This window comes from Trichosurus vulpecula, chromosome 7, assembly GCF_011100635.1.
Source record: "Trichosurus vulpecula isolate mTriVul1 chromosome 7, mTriVul1.pri, whole genome shotgun sequence".
Classification (NCBI taxonomy): Eukaryota; Metazoa; Chordata; class Mammalia; order Diprotodontia; family Phalangeridae; genus Trichosurus; species Trichosurus vulpecula.
Window position 1 is genome coordinate 202061910 of NC_050579.1, and position 27969 is coordinate 202089878.

Below are 27969 nucleotides of genomic sequence, written 5' to 3' on the forward strand. Positions count from 1 at the left end.
TTTGTAAAATGACTGGAGAAGAAATGGCAAACCATTCCATTACCTTTGCCAAAAAACCCCAAATGGCATCATGGAGTTGAACACCACTGAATGAATAAGAAAGATTCATCTTCTGAGTTCAAATCTGGTTTCAGATACTTACTAACTGTGTGACTGGGCAAATTACTTAACCATTTGCCTCAGTTTCCTCATTTGTCAAACGAGCTGGAAAAGAAGTGGCAAACTACTCCAGTATCTTTGCCAAGAAAGCCTTAATTTGGGTCATGACTGAAAGATGACTGAACAACAAGAAGAATTTGGGCAAGTTACAACCTCTATGTGACTTAAAGAACTTTCTAGGACTTACCAACTAATCCAACAATGGGTTGCAATCAGCAACCTAGATGGAATTCCCACAATGATTATTCTTTGCAGTGAATCACAGAAATCACAGATTCTTTGTGGATCCATGTGTGTTATAGCTGAGCAAAGTTAAAGGGGTAACACTTTTCATCCAACCAGTGATGATGTGACTCAGAAAAAGATCAGAGAATTGTGGGGGAAATGGAAAGGAAAGGAATAGGAATACACATGGCAAGAGGGGGAGGAAGGAAAGAAAAAAGAAGAGATTGAGAAAGGGAAGTTTTTGTTTTTGTTTTTGTTCTTAGTAACTGGACTAATTTGGCTGCTCTCCAGGATAGAATTGCCTTATACTAAATTCTGCTCTATGTCCAACATCATTATGTTGAAGTACTAGTATAAATGATGGTTTTAAGGTGGCCTTATAAAATATTCATTTATAGACTAAGGACTTTATTAAAGCCAAGGAAAACTTTGACACTAGTGATGATCTATTAACTATGTACTATTATGACCTTCCTTCAAGGTTCTAATGAGCCCATGGAAGTATTTGTTGGGGAGGTGACATCATACACCCTGCACAATCTGAATCCCAGCACCACATACGATGTGAATGTTTATGCTCAGTATGATTCTGGTCTCAGCATACCACTGACTGATCAAGGCACCACATGTGAGTCAAAGCTATTTTTATTGTTGTAAGGGAAAATATATATTTAAACCATACAGAGTCAACCTATTCTAACTTTCTTGCTCTCTTTTATTCATTATTTTTTTTTCATTAATCAGTTTTCCCAGGCAATCATTTTGTGTCCATAGTAAGTTTTTTGGGTAGAGTTAAACAAATGTGGGGTGTTCTAATAGTCTTAGTGCTGTTTTAAGCTCTTGAAGCTTTTAAGTTAATAAATCTTAAAATTGCATTAAGACTTTTGGGGCACACTGTATATCCACATGTAACTATAGCCATTTAACTGAGGATATAGGATTTATGTGTGAGTGACAGGAATTTTGCTCCTTTTACCTTCTGCTCAATGTTATAGTTTGAATTTTTTTAATAAAGTGTTACAAAAATGGTTATTTCAAGAATGGGTATCTGCAGTCAAATCAGATTCTTGGATCTTTCTAGTTCTTATCGTTCTTTGTGAGATTTAGCCCACATTACTGATTTGAATTACTTTTCACAGAATTCCTTTGTGGTGGTAGATGCTGGTGTAACTCAGACCCAGCACCTGCTGAAGTATTGGCCTCTGAGCAGTTTAATAGCTTGTCAGTGGCAGAACATCAGCTTTCTGAAAAATTATTGGTGTTTTGATTACTTAGAGGCTGCTGTTGAGATAACAAGTGGTAGTGGGAGAAGACCTATAGAGTTGGTCATGTTAGAAAGTGGGGTGGAGGCAGAAGTTTGGTTCCTTTTTGTATTCATGATAAGAAAACCTAATCAGACAACCTTTCCAACAAAATGTAAACTTCTTTAGGTCAGAGATTGTTTCTTTTTTGTCTTTGTATTCTCCCCCCACCTAGTACAGTGCCTGGAATTTAGTAGGTGCTTAATAAATGCTAATTGACTTTAAGAGAATGTCACAATTGTTCACCAAAAATTTTTGTTCTGGTTTAATCAAATTTGTAATTTTTGGCTTCTTCTTCATGAAATGTCTATTTTCTTCCAATTTTCTTAGTGTACTTGAATGTGACTGATCTGACAACTTACCAAGTAGGATGGAATACCTTCTGTGTTAAATGGGCTGCTCACCGCGCTGCCACCTCATACAGATTGAAGTTAAATCCATCAGATGGTAAGTGTGGATTTTATTTTTTTAACTTGATGGTGGAAAAGCTTATATAGTAGCTGCAGCCTAAATCTCTTGTAAGAGATTGCTATTTGGTGATGTGAAGTATACAAAAGGCACCTTCATTTAAATTTAGCTGCTCAAGACATTGGTGTTTTTCCTTTGTTGTCCTATATAGGAACAAGAGGACAAGAAATCACAGTCCGTGGATCAGAAACCAGCCACTGTTTCCAGGACCTTTCACCAGATACTGACTATGGGGTCACTGTCTTTGTTCAAACACCAAATCTTGAGGGACCTGGAGTTTCTGTCAAAGAACACACAAGTAAGCATATGAGCTGTTAAGGGGTGGCAAAGAATATAAGACCATGGTAGACCATGCTGGACATTTTCCTGACCATAAAACTTACAATTAAAATGCAATTGAATTTAGAGGTAGAAGGGCTTTTGGAGATCATTGAGGCTAACCCCATAATTTTATAGATGAGGAAAGTGAAGCCTGGGGGAGGTGGAGAGGGAGTTAAGTGACTTACCTAAAAGCATCCAAATGGAATTTGTAGCCAGCTCCTCTAACTCCACTCTGCCATGCTGCCTCCCATATGTTTCTGAATCTAGAGCTAGAAGGCACTTTAGAGATCATTTAGTTCAAGGGTTCTTAATCTACTGACTAGACTCAGGGATACAGAGTAGAATGTGATTAGTATAGGGAATGGACATGGTCCTTCATAGGGCACTGTGTCTCTTGTACGAGGTGATGAAGTAATGTGCATTTCTCTCTTTATTCGCTCTGACAGATGGTCTCTAAATGTGGTTTCACCTCCCAGATACAGTGCTAAGGGGTAGGAGAGGAATTGCTAAGGGGAAAAAGAGAAGAACAAATCAGTAGTGAATTTGGATTAAAAGGAATCCTGTATACCTACATCTGTGAAATTATGTCTCTAGGAAAAGCAAACAAATTCCTATAATTTTGCATTGATACTGGACATTTACCATTTATTAACTAATTTGTAATTTAGGAATCTTAAAGTACTTCTAAGAGTTTCTTGTTAATGAAACAAAACAGATCCCATAGGTAATAATCTTCCTATTGTTATTATTATCATCGTAGCGGTTAAACCAACGGAAGCCCCAACGGAGCCTCCAACACCTCCTCCTCCTCCTACAATCCCACCAGCTCGCGATGGTAAGTAAGATGTATTTCCTTAATTACCCCCATATGATAAACAACTTTGATTTTAAAAAGAAGTTTATAATCAAGAGAAAAAAAAGTCAAACCATCATTTGCAAAAATTCTTGATTTTATAGTTTCCTTCTTAAACTGAGGTGGCTTAAAAGTCAGGTGTCATTTTCTTGATCTCTTCTTTCTGGAGTTCAAAGCCTAGAGATCTCATAACCACCTTGAGCATCATTAACATCAATAGTCCTGTATCTATTTGTGTCAAAGAAATAACATGTCTCTAATTCCTTATTTCTGGTCCTTTGTCAAGCATTAAGTGCCACAAACCATAGACTATTAAGTTTCAGTTCATGTTTTAGATACGATAGCTAAACTCCATTGGTGCTTTTCAAACACCTCGAAAGCCCCTTCATTTTGATAAATTGGAGCATATTGTTCCAACATGGTGTTGGCATGAATGGGCATTGTGAACTTATTTTGGCTGTAGCTACAACCTGAATCCCAAACATTTGACATCTGGAATTCCCTGGCTTTGGATCTGAGAAGTATTCTGGATTCAGTCCACTTTCACAAAGCTTAAAATCATTTCCACTCATCAAATATTGAAGCACAATTGTCACTTTCGCTGAAATTGGAGAAAAGATTTATTGAATCTTCTAACTCTTCTAAATTGCTTCTAAATCTCTAGTGAGCTAGTTCCTTCAGTTCTTGATCAAATTAGATTTAAATGATAGACCCACTGCCCTATTATCTTCTATGATGCTTTATTTTATGGAAAGAAAACATTTCACAGAGATTGGTCTTTAGTGTTCTTATACAGCTTTGAGGGACCTGCAATGTTATAGAAATGGGAAATAACCATACTTCAGAGATATGTGATTTCCTCCATGTGGGGATTCCTTCCATTGGTGGAGGAGTTTTCTACCTGCTCTAGTAGATGGCTATGTGAATTCTGGGGCCCCAAGCATTCCAATATCTGTTGGACTACCCTTTGGTAATGTACTTCTCCAAACTCGAATAGACAAGTCCATCACTGGGCCTCTTCTTGAAACTTTTCCAATCTGGCAAGACTGACCAGGGCTCGTATTTCTCTGGCATAGCCTTTGACAGCTTGAAATCACCATCCACAATGATGCATTGTAGGATTTTACTGGGAGAAGAGTAACCATTGGAGTCCTGGGTTTGTAAAATTATTTTAGGGTTAAAGATTTAGTCAAAGCCCGAGATGATGTTTTCTAAGAATTTAGTGGAATGACTAGGTTTTCTTTTTCAAGATGAGCCAGATTCCTCCACTACATAAACTTCTTTTAAGATCTTATTTAATTTTATGTATTTTAAGATCTTTTGGTTATGTATTTTATGAGAATTTTTCTGTCATCTAAATGTAGAGATTCAAAAATAAACACATTATTTTTTTCCATCCTTTGTTTGGATCTAGGTGCATAATCAAGAGGAAAAAAAATGTCAAATCAGTATTTGCAAAATTCTAGATTTTATAGATGCTTTAGGCATAAATATACTGAGTTTCAAGGCACTTAGTCTCCCTTCATCTGATTTCTCCCTCTTATCTGAATACTACCTTGTGCCTTAAAACTGTTATGAAGAAAAAAAAAACTGTTATGAAGAAGGAGATCTTATTTATATGACACAATGTGTATATGTATGTATATATATACATATATGCATGCATATGTATATCTTAGAGTAATTTCTGGGAGATATCTGGGAGCATATGAATGACAACATGTAGATAATTAAGATGGACTGTTTGTTTCTTCATTATGTAACTCTATTTGGTTGAAAAGCTCCACCAGATCTGAGGGTTCCTCTTGTTTTTTAGTTTGCAAAGGTGCCAAGGCAGATATTGTATTCTTGACTGATGCCTCTTGGAGTATTGGCGATGATAATTTCAACAAAGTTGTGAAATTTATCTTCAATACTGTGGGAGCCTTTGATCAAATCAGTCCTGCTGGAATTCAGGTAAGTAATTCTGCAGGCATTTGTGATTTTCTTTTAATGAACTCCCATTCCTTAATATGTCAAAGTCATCTTTTAAAAAAATTGTATATTTTACTTTTAAGAAAATAGCTTTACAAGATACACTATATTTTGACTTTATTGTCTGCCATGGCCTCTTCTCACACATATAATTTGAAAGATTCTGTCTCGCTAGAGGATGTATTGAAGAACTGATGAGACTCCCAGTCTCAGCTTCCTATTTAGAATGCCTAAGTCTAATATGTCCTACCATATTAGAGAGATTGAAAGGTTTTGTGTGAATATAATGATATATTCACTAATTCATGTATAGATATATTCATTCAATATAATTCCCTTATATTCATTAGTATCTTCACTACATATATTCATTCTATCATTTAGTTTAAGGATTGAGCCTCTGGAACCCTACTAACATCTTTGGTCATAATTGGTTCGGGAGTTCATTTCAGATAATCTTTGTTTCCTTGAAGTATTTGTTTTGTTTGTTAAATTAAAAACTTCCAGTCATTTTGCTTTGGTACTTAATCATTTATTTAGTCATTTACTAGTGTAAGCATGAATTAAATGGTTTTATAGTTACATTTAAGTAACTTGATGAAAATGTATGAATTTCTTATATCCTATGGGATTGATAGAAGAATGGAGATCCTTTTCTCTATAGCAAGAAAGATTTTTTAAAGAATTCATTGTTTTTCTTCATTCCTTCCTCCTTACCTCCCTACTCTCTATTCATTTCCTTTCAAATTTTGGCAGTTTGTTTTGCTTCATTGTGGTTACTAAGGGTCATTATAAAAATAGGGACATTTGACAAAAGCCGCAGATAGTTTCATAAACAAATTCATGACCAAGTTAATTTTTTAGAGGACAGAATGTCAAGGGTCCATCTCTGGGCCTTTAGCCTTGCTTACTTGAATCAATTTCCTATGGCATTCGCTCCTCCTTCAATATTAGATTCAGAGGACCTTGCCATTGGAACTGAGACTGTTTATCTTTGATGACCTTCTAAACCTTCCTGACCTTTGAATTCCCAATGTAGGTCCCAAGGCCTCTGAGCCTTTCTGGCCTTGAGTTAGCTTAGTCCCTTTAGTTCAGAGATATATCATACCTGGACCCTAAGTACCTATCCGCCTTTTCTTGTTGCTTCCTCTGTACCTGTCCTGACCTGGTGTCTGTTCCTTCTTTGATTCCTGATGCCTATGTCCACACATTACAAACCACATGGATGTGTTTTCTTGGGTCTTTAAAGGAAAAGAGAGCATTCAAATTCATAAATAATAGAACAGGTCAAGATATTTGGAAGTGTGTATAAAAATATCTGTTTAGTCTTAGACCAACACCTAAGATTTCTAACCTCATATTTAACTAATGCATTCTAGACCTAGCATGGCCCATGATACTTTCCAAACTGGGAGTCTGGTGCCACAATATTCATCTCCATAGTGGCCCCAGACAAAAATGTTGGCTTCATTTTCAGAACATTCCCATGACAAATGACAAATTTAGGAATTTACCCTCCTGGGCTGTTTGGATTGGGCTCACTAGAACAGTTTTCCAGTCTCATACTTAACTCTCAGCCAACCTGGAAGCTTCATTATGATGGCATAGTGGGTTTTTGGTATTCTGCTCATTTTACTACTTAATCCCTTATGTAGCTAACTTGTTTTCCCATCTGACAAAGAATAAACAAAGAGGTAAATATGATATTATCTCCATTACCTAAAATATCATAATAGTGTGATCTTACATACACATAGCAGTTTATCATGGCAGTCAACTCCTTGTATAGTCTTATGAGAAATGAAGGCCAAAAGCCATCAAATGTTACCAAGTATATTAAAGTCTCAAAAGTGGAAATAGTCATAGTGGTAACCATAACTTTGTGTGCTAATTATATGCCAGATTTGTTCAACCTTTTCAGAATAAGACTTTTTAAAGGTTGTATACTTGCCTGTAAGCAAAAAAATATCAAAGAATGTTCAGTATGACCACACTTAGAATTACAGTTTTATGTCAGTGTGATGGAAGGACATACTTGAGCAGATTGACCTCTGGAGTTGGGAGTCAGGACATTTGAATTCAAATTGACTTTCTCATGTCTAAGTTATGATTCTGAGCAAATCCTTTGATATCAAAGGATTTTAGTGTTCCTCATCTACAAAGATAAGGAGGGCAACAGTTGATAGCACCTACTTCCATGGACTTAAAAAGAGGGGATCTATATGTATCTACATGCACATATACACACATGCATCAACACACCTATATATGAATGTATTCTCACTGAAGATTACTACACAGAAGCAAAATATTAGCACCATCTCATCATTAGTCATAAGAATTAGTGATGTTATTATTACTATTCAGCAAGCCAATAAGCATTTATTAAGTGCCCAGCATTATCCTAAGCCCTGGGGATACAAATGCAAGCAGAAAGAAAGATAGTTCCTCCATTCAAGGAGCTTACATTTGTACAGTGAAAGACAACAGATAAAAGGAAGCTGAAAAGGGGGTCTCTGGGGATGAAGGTATTCATAGAGGTGATATAGTAGACAAAATCCTAGGGAGAGTCAGCTGTGAAGTCTGGAGAGGAAAGAAGACAAGGCTGTCTTGGACTCCTTTCTTAAAATGGAGGCTCTGGGAGGAACCAGACAATCACAGGGAGAGACTGCAGGGAACTTGTGAGGATGTATTGTGGGAAGTGCTCCGGGGGTGGAGTGAACTTTCAGAGTGAAGGAATTTCTATGTCATAGAAGAGAAAGTCCTGTGGAGAGTCAGAAGTACAGCCTGGAGAGAAAAGAACTTTACTCCATGAAGAGTAGAATCACATCCTAGATTGTGAGCTGGATGGAACCTTGGAAGTTGTAGGATCTATGAGACGCACTCTAGAGTTCATCGCTTTGAATCCCTTAATTTTACAAAAGAGGGAACTGAGACCTAAAGAGGTGAAGTATCTTGACCAAGGTCACATAGTGATAGAGCTGAGATGTGAACCCAGATCTTCTGACTCCAAATCCAGGGCTTTTACCCTCTGTGACTTAAGAAGTGATAGAATTTAGAAAGCACAACTAACAAAATGACATTTTATTTATTGTATGCTGTCAGGTAGAATATGCTAACTCTTTAAAAATTATTGCTGGGGTTACTTGAAGACGCAAAAAGAAGAAAGGACGACTCACATTGAAATCATACTTTCTTTCAGGTTTCATTTGTCCAGTACAGTGATGAAGTAAAATCTGAGTTCAAACTGAATACCTATGCTGACAAGGCTCAGGCACTTGGGGCTCTTCAAAATATTCGTTACAGAGGTGGAAATACAAGAACAGGTACCTCTGGCTCAGCCATATTACTTTTTAATGACAATACACTAAAAATGACAAACTGAACCCCCTTTTTATATTTAACTCAATATTCTCCTCATTATTGAATAGCTATTTTGGGGATTTTTGGAGGGAGAAGTGGAGTGAGGAAATCTGGTTATTGATATTTATTTTATGTTAAAATTTGCAGGCAAGGCCTTGACATTTATCAAGGAGAAGGTCTTGACTTGGGAGAGTGGTATGAGAAAAGCCGTCCCTAAGGTACTTGTAGTGGTCACAGATGGTCGGTCACAGGACGAAGTCAAGAAGGCTGCTTTGGTTATACAACAATCTGGTAAGTAAATGTGATCATCTTTGGTACATTTTCTCTCCTTTTAATGCTTAAAAAAAATCCCCAAACATTTGAATCATTTAAGTGCATATGTATCAACAATTCGGCTAGCAGCTGCTATGAGGGTGTAAAGCCAACAACAACCAGCTCACAGAACGCTGTAAGCCCAGGTCCTTTTCATCTGCTTTACTAAGGAAAGCAACATTAAGGGTTAACAATCTTACTTTAATCCAGCATACAAATATCATTTACTGAGTTCAGGGGAAAAAACCAGCACCCTGAATTACAGACCAAATACAATTTGTAGTTATCAATATCTGGGTGTTCAGCTGGGGAGCTCACAATGGCTGGCCCAGAGTCATGTGCCACTCCTGCTGTGGCTCAGAGCTCCAACAGAGAACTCTAACCTCTGCACTTATATATCCTGTTCAGGGCCGTGATCTCACCCAGGCTGGGCGTGGAGAAGTTCCCCACCCCCAGTATCACATCAGATACAAATCAATGGCTCCCAATTGTCTCAGTGCTGAGAAATACAAAAACATCCCACTTTATCTGCCCCATTCAAACAAAGGTCAGCATCATTAAAGGTCAACAGCAAAAAGTCCCACCTTAATTACTATTACAGCATATAATCATAAAAAAGACTTAAATATATGTATTTCATTGTGCATTTTACTTTGGGAGGCAGGGTGGCATAGTGGATAGAAGGTCTACTCTGTAATTAAGAGGAATTAGGTTGTATGCAGATTGGCTGGATGGCCATGGACAAGCTACTTGACTGCTCAGTGTCACAGGACACTCTCTAAGATAGGGGTTCTTAACTTTTTTTGTGTGTGTCATGGACCCCTCTGGTGGTCTAGTGAAGCTTATCACTTGTTTTTAGAATAATGTTTCTAAATAATTGAAGGAAATACTAAATTAGAAAAAAAAAACAATTTCAATTTCCTTTGGGGAACTATCCTCACAAAGAGTGCCATTAACCTGCCACTTAACTCTCTAGTCACTGTATTATAGCTTCAGAATGGGTTGATAACCCTTTTGTGGCATGACCCCTTGGACAGACTGGTGAGTCTTTGAACCCCTTCTCAGAATGTTTTTAAATACAATAAGTATACAGGAGTGCAAAGGAAATAAATATTGAACTAAAGTTATCAAAATGTTGTAACAAACAAGTTCATAAATCCCAGGTTAAGAACTATGTGATACAGAGAAATTTCTGATCTTCTTCAGTGGAAGAAGTTTCTATACTGAGTGCCTCACATTGATGAAATCATGGATCCAGACCAATAAAATATTTCCACTCATCACATTTCACTTTGCCCACTTATTGCTGCTTCAGTGCTTCATCCATGTGGGCCTTTCCCCTACTGATGCTACTTGTGGTGCTTCCATGTTTTAGCAAATGATTTCATAAATTACTGTAATTAAAACAAACACATGAATAAATCCAAATCATTATCTAATGACCAGCCTTCTGGTGGTCATCCTCTTGAACCATAGCTATTCTGGTTCTAGCTAAGGTGACAGTCCTTGTACAAGTTCATTATCAAGGCTTTTCTAATTTGTTAGGGCTTGTCACAGTTTGTTCTCTACTGGCATGGCTTTTAGGAACAAACCTCTATGGTTTCTTCTTTTAGGAACCTCCCCTCTATGCCTTCATGCAGCATAAAAAAGGCCTCTTGTGGAGAATGAATATGTACTCATTTTGGCTAGTGTTTAGTTATTGATACAGTTTTTGCCAACATTATTCAAAAATGACAAAATGTATTCCTTCCTTGCATGTAGTGCTATATCAAAGAGAAATCTTACAATTTTTTTGGAGCAGATAAAAAGTAAAAAACAAATAATGTTTTCATCACCCTACAAGGACCTTTCTTTCACAGAAGTAAGTAATGCTTGACAAGAGAGGAATTTAGAAGTCCTCAGCATATACGCATCATGTATCTTACCTCTCTACAGCTGCAGAGTGAATTGACACAATTTACTGGAAGATGCCTTGCCAAGAAATAATGGTGAGGTCTCAAGGGAGATAACACTGGGGCAGACCATGAGAACCAGATGTACACTCTTGAGTATTCCTATCATCATGCCCTCATGCTTCATGCTGCAAGACTATATTATAGATGTTCTAGGACTTCTACTAAAAAAAAATTAGGAAAGACCTTTAATAGGCTCACTTTACACTGAATGCTGTGGTAAAATGGACTTTTGTGTATCACGGCACCTGGGTGGCAAACCTTAAAAGTGATATATCATCTAAAATTTAACATCTATTCATGTGAACAACTTCTGCTAGAGTTTGATTTAAGATCAGATGTTACCTAGGTTATCCTAAGAATGTAATAGAAACTTTTTCATAAGTGGGGTCCCTTCTCATATCATCTTTTAATATTTACTGAAGCTGGTGACTACCCTTTGGAAACATTTTTATTTCTTTCAGATGAATTTAATTTTATTGTTAGTCATAAATTATTCCACAACTTATTTGCTTGGCTCTTTCACATGTGGCTGTTTCCTGATGTGAAATTCATTCTTCTTTTTTGAATGAAAGCCATTTCTTTCTTTCTTTCTTTTTTTTAGCATTAGCCTAAATAAGAAAAAGTTTATAGCAAGTGGAGTCATTCTGTTTCATTCCATTCCGAAGGTAGCCAAATCCTACTCTTGAGCCTGAGGAAAACCAAGAGTTAGGAAAATTAATTTCGCATAATCTAAGACTTAAAAAGAACTGATTCTTGGTTTCTGAATCATAACATGCTTAGATTTTATATAAAATGCTAATTATTCTTAAAATGGTTGCACACCTCATATGTATTCAACAATGTGTATTTACAGAAGAAAATATGTATTATATTAAGCATTTTTTGGTAAAAAAACTTCCTAAGTTAATTGTTAGCTTCTAGGTTTAGGAAATCTAATGAATGAAATATTGGGAACTAGATGATAGGAATGTATGCAAGTGGCACATATTACTTTTAAAAAGTTTATTTCAAATTTCATGGTTCATCAAGTATAGAGTAAAGATGGTATTTTTTCATCAGTAAGTCTTCTAACTACAATTTCTAACTCATCTAAATCCTAATATAATGAACATTTTCCTTCTGCAGGTTTCAGTGTTTTTGTAGTTGGTGTAGCTGATGTGGATTATAATGAACTTGCAAACATTGCCAGCAAACCAAGTGAACGCCATGTTTTTATTGTGGATGACTTTGAATCTTTCGAGAAGATTGAAGATAACCTAATAACTTTTGTTTGTGAAACTGCTACTTCGAGTAAGTAATAGCCAATGTGGATAATGTGTTTCAAGTCCAATAGTATTTTTCAGAAGTACAGTGGTTTTCATTTTATATAAAAAAATCCTGATAATTTGTAGTCTCCAAGTGATTAAGTAGATTTTGGAAAAATATATATTTCCCCTACTTCCAGTGAATCATTGTTTTTCTAATTGAGATCATAGTAAATATGTGTTGGTCAAAAGGTCATTTTTAGCTTTGAAGATGCAATCATCCTTTTATGGAACAAAAGCTCTTTTCTCTATCCTTTTCCCACTATACTGACATCTTGTGATTTTTGAATATTTCATCTGTGGCCCAATTCTGTATGTGTGTATATATATGTATGCCTATATGTATTAATTTACATAAATGTAAACTGATTTTTGTCTGCACCAACATATAGTTTTATTTTTGTTTTAAGAGAGAGTAATTGATATACAGTCTCACTCATGAATCCAAGGACAATGGAAACACTGTCATTGATATTTGCTTTTTATGAATTGAGATCTTAAAAGCTCTTAAAATTTAAGATATCCTCAAGAACCAAAGACCTGCTTGTTTCTAAACTACTTCTATAGTATTGTGCTCTCAGTAAGTTAAATCCTTATGTATCATTATTGGATCTTAGGTCACCAGGGCCTGCCTGAAGAAACTCATCTCAGCAGCCCATCTTGGTTTTAGGTTTTTCTTTTTTTTTTTGGTCATCAGGCACAATAGAACAGCACTCCTTTCACAACCTGGAAATAACTGATTCTGGGTGGGGTCACAGCTTCGGAAGTGCACTTGATGGAGAGGATTGTGGAGGTTGTAGCCTCCAAAGGCTCTCTAGAATTCAGATTCTCATCACATCTCTCTAAAACCTGTTCAAAATAGTTTAAAGGCGACTATTTTGAGAAGGGAGAGGGAGGAAAGCCTCGTTTCTCCTCATCTGCATTCCACTGACCTAAAAACCTTTTCTGGAAGAGTTGTTATTTACTCCCTTTAAAGAAATCTCCTGAAGGCAAGGGCTGGACATGATCTAGTCCTTAATGAACTCAAGCACTGCTAAATGCTACCTATTTGAACTTGGCAAGTCACATTCTCTCTGGGCCTCAGTCTCCTGGTCTGCAAAATAAGGATTCTGGACTAGATGGTCTCAGAAGTTTCTGCTCACTAGGCGCCTCTGCTGTGTGATGCTTAAGAATATGTTTAAATGACAGTCAAATAAAACTTTAGGAAAATATTTTCCAGTGTCAGAATTTATCCACAAGGATAAGGAAATCCATAAGATATGAACAGGTTAAATTGGTGACATCTAGCTACTATTTTGACAAGTGTGTGACAAGTGTCTCGTGTATAATCTTAATCGCTATTAAGTTTACATGTGGGTGTGCACTTATTTTGCTATAGATTAAATGCATATGTTTAATAATAACTAGGGATATTCTAATTTATTTCAGGTTGCCCTCTTATCTATTTGGATGGATACACTTCACCAGGTAAGTACTTAGATTGACATTTTCTGGCTTGGGCTAATTATTTAGAAATTTACATTGATAACGAAGATCTATCAAAGTAGGTAGATTCCTTCCATTGATGCTCAATACTCTCTACACCAGGGGTGGGGAACCTGCAGTCTCGAGGCCACATGTGGCCCTCTAAGTCCTCAAGTGTGGTCGTTTGACTGAATCCAAACTTCACAGAACAAATCCCATTAATAAAAGGATTTGTTCTGTAAAACTTGGACTCAGTCAAAAGGCCACACCTGAGAACCTAGAAGGCCACATGTAGCTTTGAGGCTACAGGTACCCGACCCCTGCTCTACACCTTCAATTCCAATGTGATTTTTGTTCATAGTTTCATATAAATCATTTGTAGAAATTCTGCCCAAATATCTAGAGACCTTCCTTTGTCATTTCAGTATTTGGGGATTTAACCATAAGAATAGATAATACATTTCTACATATTTTAGTAATTATTTTTCTTATCTAATGTAAAGGTTTCAAGATGCTGGAGGCCTATAATCTAACAGAGAAGAACTTTGCTACTGTACCAGGAGTATCCCTAGAGTCTGGGTCTTTTCCCAGCTATCCAGCTTATAGACTCCAAAAGAATGCCTTTGTGAGTCAGCCTACAGTGTAAGTTTGGCAATGATAAATTTTTGGGGGGCGGGGGATGGGATTGGAATACACAAAGGAAAGAAGGATTTCTTCATGTTTCTTGGAAACCAGGGCGTCAAATTAAAAGCCATCCACTTCTTCCTGAGGCCTACACAACCCTGACCTATGGCTTACTTAAGTCTGACAAACTTTGTGAGTTGAAGAGAGCCTGTGCAAGTTTGTTATGGTTTATCCTCTTCCTGTGTGGACATGGTGACCTTGTGTCTCCACTGAGAGTTTGCTGGAGGGTCTTTTCCATTTTGATTACTGCGCTTGTGGTTTTGGCATCAAAACTGAGCCTCCTTACCCTTCTAATGCAGTTTCAGCTCACCCTCAAAAGTTCAGGCCTTCTTGTTTGCCATTCAGTTGGTGACCCTGTAAAATTTAAGACTAGTTAGTGTGAGGGTCAGCCCTCCTTTATTTAGGCTGAATAGTTTAGATGAAGAGAGACAGTTATGGCAGGAAGAGTAGTTTTATCATTACCAGGGCATACCAGGTTCAATTAATTTTTCCAGTCTCTTCCATGAGGCCATTCTTTCTTTTTAGTTATCTTAGCTTGCCAAAGGAATAGGGGGTGGTGGTAGCCTAGATTTCCACGGACTGACACGCTGTGGTTAGTTTTTGTTGGACACAATGGCTACAATTTGTTGGTTAGCCCTGGATTTTGTTATTTTCCTTGGTGAAAGCTTGCAACTGGCTAACATGACCACTAGAAAATGAAAATGAAAAGTTTTTCATGTTGAAAAAATGCGTGCTTGGCACCTCAAGGAGAGGACAGAACAAGCAGAAATAGAACTTTTTGAACTTTGGACCTAGGTAGAAAATTAAAGGTGAAATTTAAAACTCACTAGGAGTGTGGTTGACAAATTTATGCACTAAAACTTGAGCTAATTTTCTTAGAGAAAGTGGCAATAGCATCATTATGCCTCAGCACCTCCATATTCCTCTTTTATTATAGAGCTACATGGTTTAACTTTGCTGGACTGTGGTCAAGGTCAAAAGAAAGTCATTTTACTTCTTCAGACCTCAATTTCCTCTTCTTTAAAATGAGGGGATTGGTTTAATAGTTCTTGAAGTCCAAAGTCACTTGCTCAGGGTCACATAGTGAGTGTCTGAGGCAGGATTCCAAGTACTCCCTTCCATCCACTATACTACATTGCCTCTGAAGTTCTTGGTCTGCAGTTAAATAGTTTACAAGACCACCTTGAAAATGACAATTATGCTGGCACTTCATTATCATGTTATTTTCTGTACAGCAGCATTTGTACACGGTTGTTTGTCCTGAATGCCAACCAAACTAGTCCAGTTATTAAAGAACCTCCCCTCCCCTCCCCTCCCCTCCCCTTATCTCCCTTCTCCCCTCCCCTCCCCTCCCCTGCCCTCCCCTCCCCTTACCTCCCCTCTCCCTTCCCCTCCTGTCCCCTCCCCTTCCCTCCCTTCTCCCCTCCCCCCTCCCCTCCCTTCTCCCTTCCTCCCCTCCCCTCCCTTCTTCCCTTCCCTGTCCCCTTCCCTCCCCTCTCCTCCCCTCCCCTCCCCTCCCCTCTCCCTTCCCCTCCTCTGCCCTCCCCTTCCCTCCCTTCTCCCCTCCCCCCTCCCCTCCCTTCTCCCTTCCTCCCCTCCCCTCCCTTCTTCCCTTCCCTGTCCCCTCCCCTTCCCTCTTCCTCCCCTCCCCTCCCTTCTCCCTTCCCTGTCCCCTCCCCTTCCCTCTTCCTCCCCTTCCCTCCCCTCTCCCTTCCCCTCCTCTGCCCTCCCCTTCCCTCCCTTCTCCCCTCCCCTTCCCTCCCTTCTCCCCTCCCTTCTCCCCTCCCCCCTCCCCTCCCTTCTCCCTTCCTCCCCTCCCCTCCCTTCTTCCCTTCCCTGTCCCCTCCCCTTCCCTCTTCCTCCCCTCCCCTCCCTTCTTCCCTTCCCTGTCCCCTCCCCTTCCCTCTTCCTCCCCTTCCTCCCCTCTCCCTTCCCCTCCTCTGCCCTCCCCTTCCCTCCCTTCTCCCCTCCCCTTCCCTCCCTTCTCCCCTCCCTTCTCCCCTACCCCCTCCCCTCCCTTCTCCTTTCCCCCCCTCTCCTCCCTTCTTCCCTTCCTGTCCCCTCCCCTTCCCTCCCCTCCCCTTCCCTTAGTCCCGGTATTTGCCAGCCCCAATATTTAAAAATTTGCATCTGTTTAGTAAGAGATGCTTTGTTGTTTACTTAACAGAGACCTACATCCAGATGGCTTACCCCCATCATACACGATTATCCTGTTATTCCGACTTCTTCCAGAAAGCCCCAGCGATCCATTTGCAATTTGGCAAATAACAGACAGAGATTACAAGCCTCAAGTTGGAGTGGTTGCAGACCGTAAGGAAGATTTTGCTTAATGAAAAACCTATGAATTGAGATTTTAAATTGCTTATGATAATTTACTTTTTCCCAACTGATTTCATTTGGTACATGATTCCAGATTTAAAGTTTTGAAAATCTAGAGTATCAAGAGCATTTAACATCATTTCAAACCAATGCAGCATTTGAACTGTTTCCAGCAATTATGATTTTGCTAAATCTCAAAAGCAAAAGTTTTCCTATTTATGTGCTTAATTGATTTAATGATTGGCAACATATCTTTTAACGTAATCCTTAATTTTGTATTGACTACAGCTTCCAGTAAGACGTTGTCATTCTTTAACAAAGATGTGAGGGGTGAGGTTCAGACAGTAACTTTTGACACAGATGAAGTGAAGACACTGTTTTATGGAAGTTTTCACAAGGTAAACATTTAAGGTTACATAAGTGTTATTTTGCAGAAGAGAATATGACTTAAAAATGTACCTTATTTCTCTTTTGGAATTTCATGGATGCTCATGTTGGGTTGGCAGAACTATAGCTATGTCTAAATGTGGAGCAGGCATCTCTTTTTCTTGGACTATTGACCTTTTAACATTTTTAAAGCACAGTGTCTGCTTTTTTCCCATTTATGGAAAGGTAGTGGATGTCTGTGAAATATAGATTGGACATTTTTCAGTCAATCCAAAGAAACAATAATGAATCTAAAAGCAACCTAAAAGTTTTGAATAAGAATTGTTTTCCCCACACACAAACACAATTGTTTTTCCAGCTGTGTCATGCTTAGTTTATGTGACAGCAGAACTGATAACCACACAGAAGTATTTTGTCTGATGTTCAGAGGATGCTTACTTCTTGTCTGTTTGGTAGTCAGAATTAACCATCTAAAGTTTTTCAGGACATAGCCACAGAATATAGGAGAGGATTTGTTAGATTTGTATGGTATGCACATAATATTAGTGAAAAATGAAGTATGTGGAATTTGGAAATGTTTAAAAATGAAAATAAAAAATGAATAAGGAATCTATCATTTTTAATGATGCCTATCTGTACTCTAAAGTAAATGGCAATACCTCCTGTTTCACTAGCTGTGTAAAATTCCTTAAGAATGGTGTACAGAATGATCCTCATCCATAAAATATTTGCAATTTCTAGTCAAATGTGATTCCAAAGTGAAAACTGATGGACCTTCATCTAGTGATTTTGGGCACTTCTTATTCTTCTACTCTGTCTCTGTCCCTCTCTGTCTCTTTCTGTCTCTGTCTCTTTATCTGTCTCTCTCTGTATCTGTCTCCCTCTGTCTCTGTCTCTTTCTCGTGAATCAGATTATTGGATCTCCTTCAGGGACATTCAAAGAATCCTCTGTGTACAATAAGGACTTCTCATTAACGAGGACCCAAAAGCAAATTAGTGGGGGGTGGAATTTGTGAATATAAGTATCTATACTGGATCGTTCTGTTTTTCTATCTCTTCAATAACTTACTGGCCCTCATAGAAAAGTGCAGTCCTGAAGTCCTGAAGAGGCATTAGCCTCTTCAGGAAAGTACATTTTATTTTGGCATTTGCTGTTGGATATAGCAGAGCTGTCCTTGGTGAAAGATGTTGGACCTGGCAGATTTCTTTCTTTTTTTTTTTGAGTGGGGAAGGCAGGGCAATTGGGGTTAAGTGACTTGTCCAAGGTCACACAGCTAGTGAGTGTGTCAAGTGTCTGAGGCCGTATTTGAACTCAGGTCTTCCTGACTCCAGGTCCGGTGCTCTACTCACTTTGCCACTTAGCTGCCCCGAACCTGGCAAATTTCATAAGAAATCATTTGGCACTTGGATATGTCCATTACACTTAGATTTGTGTATCTTGCTGAGACAGACTTTTTAAAATTATGTTTTTTTTAACCACACTTATTCTGGACATTTGATGAGATTGTAATCTTCTTGTAACTGAGTAGTGGGTATTTAGAAATAGGGCTGTTTCTTAGCTTGTGGTTTTTATGGAATAGCAATTTAATGTTATATCCATGTGTTTTACTTCATTTTAGATCACCAAGAGAATATCAGTATTATTTCAGAGAGGCCTATAGTGAAAGAGACTAAAGTTTTTATAGGACTTTTTATGTTGGCGGGATACAAAATGATTTTTTTTGTAATGTGTTCAGAACTTATAAAAGGGCATAAAATGAGTTGTTAATAATAAACAAAAATATAGCAATGTGACCAAATATACAATCCCATATTCATCAATTGTTAATTAGAAAGACGTTTCTGAACATTAGATTAAGAAAACTTTGTATAACCATGACAACCTGGATGTTGCTTATACATAAGGTTGCGGCATGGAAATTTCTTTGAAAACCATGAAGAACTGTTAAAATGTGAGTTATTATAATCAGATGCAGATAAAATACAAAAGAACCTGAAAATCGCTGGGATAATTGGTAAGTCAGTCACTCAGTACCTGGGAATTCTACTCTGAACCTGGCACTCAATGCTTTTGCATTCCTGGACCAGTTATTGACCTTCCCAACAGTTTAGTTCAGTTTCCTTGAATGTAGAAGAAAGTTTACATTGCAGAAATTTGGGAAATTGCTATTTGAAAATTCAGTTCAATAAAAGGAATAAATATAAGAAATAAATCATGAAATTATCCAAGTTCTTTAGAGATAATAGATAATAAGCAAGTTCTGATCCAGGTGAAAACCAGGCATATTTATAGAAGAAAGGGCCTTAGGAGATTTGTGTTCTAGTCTTGGGTCTTCCACTATTTGTGTCACCAAGCAAATCACTTCCCCTCTCTGGGCTTCAGTTTCCTCACTGATGACCAATGATGCGTCAGGTCCCTTTACCTTAAACATTCTCTGAGTCTCAGCATAGCACACTGTTTCACAGTAAAACAGATAATGTGACAAAATAGTAATTTCATCATTAAATGTATTTTTCTCTTCAGGTTCATATTGTAGTGACTTCAAAAAGCGTTAAGATTTTTATAGACTGCTATGAAATTGTAGAGAAGGACATCAAGGAAGCTGGTAACATCACAACTGATGGTTATGAAATTCTTGGAAAGCTTATTAAAGGTGAAAGGAAATCGGCTGCAGTAAGTACCATGTTTCTATTTCATGTGGTGCCTCAGTATATTTTAATGTTGAAATTGCATTTCTTTAAGTCACTCAGTGAATACACATTTGGAATAATTTTCAATGGGCAGATGTGCTGTGGATAAAACAGTAATTTATTTAATCATGGTATACTAGCTAAGATCTCTAGGCATCACAGCAGAGAAAAATCCCCAAACATTCCCAAGTTAGGTCACACCTTGACTTGATGTCCAAATGCCTCAGTTGATTGAAATTAAGTTATACTATTGCCTTGGTTCTAAGAGATAATCTTAGTTAATAAAAGATTATATAGTATTTTTTCATTTCATATTATTATGTCTTTAATATTATGGAGCCTTACTTTTTCACTTTCATTAGACCCTAATGTAGCCTTACAAGAAGTTACTTATCTCCTAAAGTTAGTAATCATTTTTACTGAAAGTACTCCCAGGGAGAAGGAGGTTTTGTTGAGTTCGTTAACATGTACCTCCTAGACATGAATTATTGATTTCTGTGTAGATTGTGGTTTTTTCTACTTCCTTGTAAACCAGTTCTAGTGTTCCACTTTAAAAAAAGATGACCTTGAGTCTTGAAGCAGATTGGTCTCATTAAATTCATAGTAATTTTTAGAGAACATGTATATTGCTTTAAAAATAAATTCACCTTGGTTTCCCTGAATTACAGTGTCACAAAGAATATGAGCTGTCTGTTTCAAGAACTGAGTAGTATAGAATTTTGTTATTGTATCATGACATGCAAAGGCAGCATGTTTTAATTGATAAGAGAGCTGCCTCAAAGTCAGAAAGGTTCAAGTCCTGTCTCTGACACATACTGGCTGTGTGACCCTGGGCAAGTCACTGAAGCATTCACTGCTCTAGGCAACTCTTTAACACTTTAAGTTGTCTAGAAGGTGCTGACCTGCTTTTGTAAAGGGGATTACCTCACCTGGGAGTTCCCTATACCAATGAAATCACAGCTTTAGTTTATACCTATCATGGAATTGTGGAGATTTTAAATCATAGTGTTAAAAGTATAACATGAGCCTTTTAAAAATGAGAATATGCCCAATCAACCTATATTTTTGTTTAAAGAGAATTTTTTTTGGAGATTGTCTTCCTGTATGAAGGTAGGATTTTCATGTAATACAGTATTAATAGATCTCAGTCTGCCCTAAGGAAGAACCTTGCAATTCTCTTTGTTCAGTTAGATGAATTGGAATACACTAGCTATTAAAGCCCTTTTTCACTTCTTGAGAAACATTTCTCTTTGGCCACAAACCAGGACCAGGAGCCGGAGTTCATCAGGAGCATTTGGCTTGACTTTCTACTTCTTCTGAAGTATGGGTGTTTATTTATTTTAAGAAACTGGAGGGAATTTCCTCCCCCACCCCCCTGAGAAAACAGGAGCACATTACTTATGAAGTAGAACACTTGTAAACGTTCATCCAAGAAGCTGGCGAAGTCTCAATTTTGGCTCTGAGGAGACGTTGAAATCTGAAATGTTTGCAGTCTCCAGTGAATAACAAAAAAAAGTACTTAGTGGATATGGTTGTTTTGCAGTTCCAAATCCAGAATTTTGACATAGTGTGCAGCCCAGTGTGGACCAGTAGGGACAGATGCTGTGACATCCCTGCAAGGGTAAGTAGTCCTGAACTGGATGCTGTCAAAAATATTAACAGTAAATCCTGCTGACAGTGAGAAGTTGTATTGGGAAAGTAACACTCAGCAACTGTTATCAGCAAATAGGAAACCCAGGAATATGCAACAGCTTGTGCCTTTATCAGCTATCATGGTTCATGCTAGTGTTTGATGTGACCCCTCCCTTTCCAGCTGAGACTATGTAAGCCCATATTTGGAAATTCTCAAGAAGCATTGCAGTGGATTAAGTAGAAAAGCCTCACCCAATCCCCAGATTTCCACTAATGCTAAACGTTCTTTTCTGCTTGTAAAACGCTGGCATGAATTTGTTGAATAAATTACCTTCTCATTAGGTTTCAATTATTTTTAAATAACAAAAATGAATCAAATTTCAGTTTGAGGAAAGAACTCATGTTTATGCAAGTGACAGTTACAATGGTTATAGTATCGTCATGTTCAAGCAGAAAGAGCATTGATTGGAGGAGTCAGAGGACCTGATTTCAAATCCTGCCTCACATATTTACTACCTATGTGACTTTGCTTGGCAAGTTAATTAGCTTCTCAGGGTCTCAATTTCCTCATCTGCAAAAGGAGAGGATTGGACTAGATGTTTTCTAAGGCCCTTTTCCACTCTAAATGTAGCATTTTATGATGTGTTTTGAACTTTGGGAATGCAAAGCTGAGTATAAAATCACAGCTAGGGCAGCTAGGTGGTGCATTGGATAGAGCCCCAGACCTGGAATCAGGAAGACTCCTCTTCATGAATTCAAATCTGACCCTAGATACTTATTAGCTTTGTGACCCTGGACAAGTCACTTAACCTTGTTTGCCTTAGTATCCTCATCTGTAAAATGAGCTAGAGAAGGAAATGGCAAACCGCTCCAATATCTTTGCCAAGGAAACCCCAAATGGGGTCATGAAGAGTCAGACATGACTGAAATGACTGAGCAACAAGGCAGAGAACACTGGGTCAGAGAAAAATTACACTAAATTACTAGTGATTCTGAATGTTTTTCTCAGAGGTGTTGCTTTGTCTTGTAAGGTTTCTTAAAGAAAACAATATAACAAAGAAATATCATTTGAGAGTCAGACATGAATTCTCATGATCATTTATTATGATAATTAAATCTTTGTCATTTAAAGTTGGGGAATTGACTCCCTTGTTTGTGTAAGTTATGGAGAGGGAAATATGGTTTATTTTTTTTTTCCTAATGGCTGATTACTGTTCTCAATAATCCAGAGAGATGAAGCAAAATGCCCAGCTTTTCCAAATGCTTGCACATGTACCCAGGACAGTGTTGGACCTCCTGGACCACCTGGACCAGCGGTAAGGAAATATAAAAAAGCATTTATATAGTTTTTCTTTTTAAAATTGTAGATATGATTTTTCTTTTGGAAAAATGAAGTCATTCAAAAACACAGGCTACCCTCCTGCCTGACTCTGCTCAGGTTGCTTTCCTTTTTTTAATTAACATTTTTCAATTAATAATCATTTTCTTCTTCCTGCTTTCCATTCCCCTTTTCCTTGTCCTTCCTTCCACCTCCAAAAATTAAAAAACAAGCAACCTTGTTACAAAATAGGTATATTAAAGCAAAACAGATTCCCAGGTAGGCCATGTCAAAAATGTGTGTCTCATTCTGCATATTTAAACTTTCACCTCTCTGTCAGGTGGTGGATCTCATTCTTCATTCCTGATCCTTGAAATCCTGCTTGGACACTGCAGTCCTCAGAGTTCTTAAGTCTTTCAAGGCTGCCAGCTCAGCAGCACATGTCCTTTGGTATTAGATTCATGTATCTGTAGTGGAGGATAGCTGGATCAAAGATACTTTGACTCTGGAATTAGAATTCATCTTCCTGACACCTTTTTATTCAATCCAGAACACATTCAAATGCTTAGACTTTAAAAAATGTAGATTTGCTTTACCCCTGGTCATTGTAATGCCTTAAAAGATTCTTCAAGATGTTCTAAAAAACTCCCTGGACAAGTCCTGTAGAGAGGCTGAGCTGTGCACAGATCACTTTAAATCTAGAACATTTGCCTTTTACGTGTCAAATACATATATAGATCAAGAGATTCTTTACATTTTTTTGGTGTCATGGCTCCCTCTGGCAGTCTAGTGAAACCTATGAACCCCTTCTCAGAATTATCGTTTTTAAATGCATAAAATAAAATACATAGCATGACAAAGGAAAGCAATTTTGTTGCAAGGTATCAAATATATATGTATACATAAAATTCATAGACCCTAGTTTAAGAACTCTTACTATAGACTATAAAGTATCAAATTATAGATATGAAGTGATATAAACCAAAGGAGGAGTGTAATATAGAGGATCTAGCCTCAAATCCTGCCTCTAATACTTATAACCTTGGGTTAGCCACTGAATGCTATGCTCATATAAGCAGTGACATAGATCTTTATGGTAAATGTGGATTTTGTTCTTTGGTCTTATGAGATGATATGGACAAAAGTTGACCTAGGATGAGTAGGTTATGGATGTGTTACAATCTACATTGTTGAAGGAAATACCCAAATCCTTGAGATTACATACCTATTAAAGCACTGGAGATTATTGTTAATTGTTTTTAGTTTTTTACCCTATGAGATAATTGTGTATTATAGGCCTTCATGATCATTGCCTCTACTTTTTGGAGATGTATAGATTCTCATTGGTGGAGTTGCACCACTTTGGGTTACTTAGAGATTAAAATCAGGTTAATCTTTTCTTAAAAGATTTAACTGCCCAATTTATTTTTGTCTAATAGGTTTTTCAAAAACAGTACATTATGTTTTCTTGCCTTTTAGGCAATGTTTGCTTTTTTCCCAACAATTCTTAGATTAGTTTTTAAACTCTATTAACAGTGTATGTATGTAAAAATGTAAAACTAAGATTCGTAACATGGGGAAATACTTATTTCCTTGACTTCTATGTCTTAAATTTTTGCTTTGAGTCCTTTTTGGTCAAGAATGGTGATGTTTTAGACTTTACTGCAGTGACAACTTCTTTAAGGTTGTTTACATAAGTATTATTATGTTTTTCTTTATATAGATACAGAAACAATATAATAATATACAATATGCATATTTTAGGGTGGTCCTGGTGCCAAAGGCCCCAGAGGAGAAAGAGGAATTAATGGAGCAATTGTAAGTATCTATTTAAATTCTACTTAAATGTTTTTGTCTATCTTTTTTAGTTGAATTATTGGTTTAAAATGCCATCACTGTGATGTATGACTTTAGACAAGTTACCACAGCATAATTATCATTTATAATTTTCTTATCAGGATTTTGTGATGGTGACTTAGGCCATTCTTGAGTACAAAAGTACTTTTTAAAAGTACAAAACTTGACACTAGGCACTAGAAGTTCAAGTTAGTTGCTATTTATTTTCAACAGAAATGACAATGAGAGGGAGGGAAGGGACTCATAGTATTTGAATGAATGCTCAGGACAGGAGGTAGGTTGGAGAGGCCATACGGTATATGACGAGGACCTAGTACTTTCAGTAAAAGTCATTATAACCAAACTGTTGTTAACTTTGTCCACTAAGTGTAGAATTTATTTGGATGGAGTCCAAAGACAGGATAGAGCTAGAATTCAACCTGCAGCATTAATTGAGGCAAGGATTGTCAACATTCTAATGGGAAAGAGCCACTAAGAAATATTTTTGGAATATCCTTGAAAAATCAGCTCATGCTATATAGATGTTGTAGTTGATGTGAGAAGTCCTCAGGGACCTCATCTCAAATGTCTTATACATTTAAAAGTAATTTCATTTAATTCATACCAATCAATAAAACACAGTGAAGGCCAGAAATGTTTCTTTATTGTCTTCAGAAGGTTTATACAAGTGTGACACAAGAATTGGAGGGAAGGCCATGAGCCCCTCTTAGTTTAACCTTTACTCATTAGCTGGTCAATTAGTACCCAGATTTGAGCAGATGTCATTTTGGAAGGCAGAGATCTGGCCTTGAAGGACATGGAGTGTGAGATGGGGGAGAGTTAAGGTAACAAGAAGAGAATGAAAGTATGGCAGCAGCAAAGCCAGGCATGGGCTGGGGAAGATTGATGCCAAATAAATGCAATAATTTAGTTAAGGAAGCAGGGTGATACAGTGGATAGAATGCTGGGCCTGGATTCAGGAAGAGTCATCTTCCTGAGTTCAATTCTGGCCTCAGCCACTTACTAATTGTGTGACCCTGGGCAAGTCACTTAATCCTGTTTGCCCCCAGTTCCTCATCTGTAAAATGAGCTGGAAAAGGAAATGGCAAACCCTTATAGTATCTTTGCGATAAAAACTCAATTAGGGTCATGAAGAGTCAGACATGATTGAAATGAGTGAATAACAACAAGAAGAGGTAAGGAGGCCCAAGGGGTGATCCTCTGGAGTTGCCATAACTTTTATGATGGAGGTTCAAGAAGGAGGAAATATGAGAGCCTGGATATTAGCTCTAATGGCCTCCAATGCTCGTGAGTCATTGTTTATAATGCGATTCACCTCTAGTGAGGTTTTATGAGACAAATCAACATATGTATAAAGATGGATATATTTATTTTGGCACAAAGGGCTCCAGGTTTCTACCAAAAGAGCTTACAGAACCTGATCTAACTATGGGATCATAATCATCTTTTGTTTTCTAATACAAAATTAATTTTAATAAGAGAATTTGAATTCCTTAGAGAAATGTTTCCTGTGAATACTAGGAAAGCTTCTGTTACAATGAAATGATTATTGCAAAAAGCATGAATAATAGGATAATGTGGAATTGGATTTCAGAGGGCCTAGGGTTCAAATCTTGGCTCTGCTTTTTACTGCTTGTATGGCTGTGTCAAGTTATTTACCCTCTCCAGTTATCTTTTATAAAAAGAAGAGTCTTAGAAGATAACCTCTGAGGTCTTTTCTAGCTCTTAATCTATAATCTTGAGATCTTATGATAGCCTTAGATTGCCTTTGTTAGGTCATCAATTCTAACAAGCTAATTAGTAGGTCAGATCAACCAATGCATGAGTAGGAGACCAGTGTTCTTAAAATCGAACTTTCATGTATACTAGTGTCCTGTAGAGAATAGACTCTCAATGAATATTTAATGATTTATTGTTTAATCAATAATTCCAAGGAGAAATCAAAATAAAGCTCAAGGAAACCAACCCTTGCCTAAGATTAGGTTTATATTTGATACACTTTGTTTCTCTTCCTCAGTCCTCTTCTATTAAGGTATTTATTGAAACTTAATTAATTTACTGTAGCATCAGCTGTATTTTCTTTGCAAACAGGAAAAGGAGGCATGAATGATGAGGAGAGGGATGGGTATTATCATCAGTAAAGACCTAGGGGAACTGATGCAAACTTCAAAGGTCTTCTTTCAAAACTGATTTGATTGATGTCTTTTGAGTTATAAAAACAAATTTCTGACAAATGCAGATTTTGAAGGTGATGAGCCAAATAACACAGCCACTGATTTTTTTGTTTTTCTTTGTTTATTTAAGGGGCCCCCAGGTCCTCGTGGTGATTCTGGTCCCCCAGGTCCCCAGGGTCCCCCAGGTCCTCAGGGACCCAACGGACTCTCAATTCCAGGAGAACAAGTGAGTAAACTTAGCTGTATTTTGTGAACCTGGTACATTTAATATTGAATTTAGCCACAACACTTTCCACGATGCTTCTGAAACTCAAATTCTTTTCAAGAGCTTAAACATTTAGTCTGTGAATTGACTTCCCAATATGGCTAAGACTTTAGCCTTATAAATAGTGTGTCTATATTTTAACGTAATTCTGCTTAAGTGCAATTATTGACACTTATTTCACATCACTTGTAAGTCATGAACACATCTGTCAATTCCCTGAATTTCTGTAGACTTCTTACAACCTATATTACATGGAATCTCTTTCAGCTCCATGAAAGCTCAAATCAGTTTATCTATAATCCTTGTTTTCTGGTTGAATGTACAATTACAAAATGTATTCCTATTGTATTAACAGCAAAACTCAAGTTGGAAAAAAGTTTCTAGATTTTATGAATCATAATTTTATTCCATAGATAGCTTTTATTCTCCGTGTCAGGCAAAATGGATCCAGTCTAAAAGAACTATAAAATTTAGATTTTCATTTTCATTGGAATATCTAAGCATAAAGATTACATAATGCCTGAGATAGTGGCAGTGTAGACACAGATGATAGAAGGCCAATTTTGGAGTCAGAAGGAACTAGGTCCAAACCCTGGCCCCTACATATAATGGCATTGTAACAACAAGCAAATTTAGTAGTATCTCAAGCAATTCCATAAGGCTAGAAGTTACAGAGTTGTGGAACTGTTTCATTAGAAGAGTTTACACACTGGGGGATTCTACTCCTTTCTCTCCTTCCCTTCCTCCCTCCCCCCAATAAAGCAAAGAACATTTAGGAGTTTAGTTGTTGTAAAGTCATTATGCATTGTCCCTACAGCTAGTGGATTGGAATATGAAGGTGTAAAACATGATATCTATAAAATATATATAAGACACATGTAAAAGACCTCTAAAGTAAAAATCAAATCTCAAGCAAAGCTGCTTCTGAGAGGCTTCTATTTTC

At 37.4% G+C, this 27969-nt stretch overlaps 1 protein-coding gene across 1 annotated transcript in view; it reads left to right on the forward strand.

Moving 5' to 3' along the window:
- The window catches only part of COL12A1 (collagen type XII alpha 1 chain), a 135772-nt gene that overhangs the window by 90796 nt on the left and 17007 nt on the right, over positions 1-27969 (forward strand). Inside the window, exons 39-55 of the mRNA XM_036767144.1 lie at positions 866-1012; positions 2016-2132; positions 2305-2451; positions 3235-3309; positions 5144-5283; positions 8504-8627; positions 8812-8955; positions 12057-12221; positions 13664-13702; positions 14203-14341; positions 16551-16693; positions 16991-17100; positions 19614-19763; positions 21324-21401; positions 22642-22728; positions 24495-24548; positions 26892-26987. Of these exons, the coding sequence (XP_036623039.1) occupies positions 866-1012; positions 2016-2132; positions 2305-2451; positions 3235-3309; positions 5144-5283; positions 8504-8627; positions 8812-8955; positions 12057-12221; positions 13664-13702; positions 14203-14341; positions 16551-16693; positions 16991-17100; positions 19614-19763; positions 21324-21401; positions 22642-22728; positions 24495-24548; positions 26892-26987 (1955 nt within the window). The remainder of the gene's footprint in view (positions 1-865; positions 1013-2015; positions 2133-2304; positions 2452-3234; positions 3310-5143; positions 5284-8503; positions 8628-8811; positions 8956-12056; positions 12222-13663; positions 13703-14202; positions 14342-16550; positions 16694-16990; positions 17101-19613; positions 19764-21323; positions 21402-22641; positions 22729-24494; positions 24549-26891; positions 26988-27969) is intronic.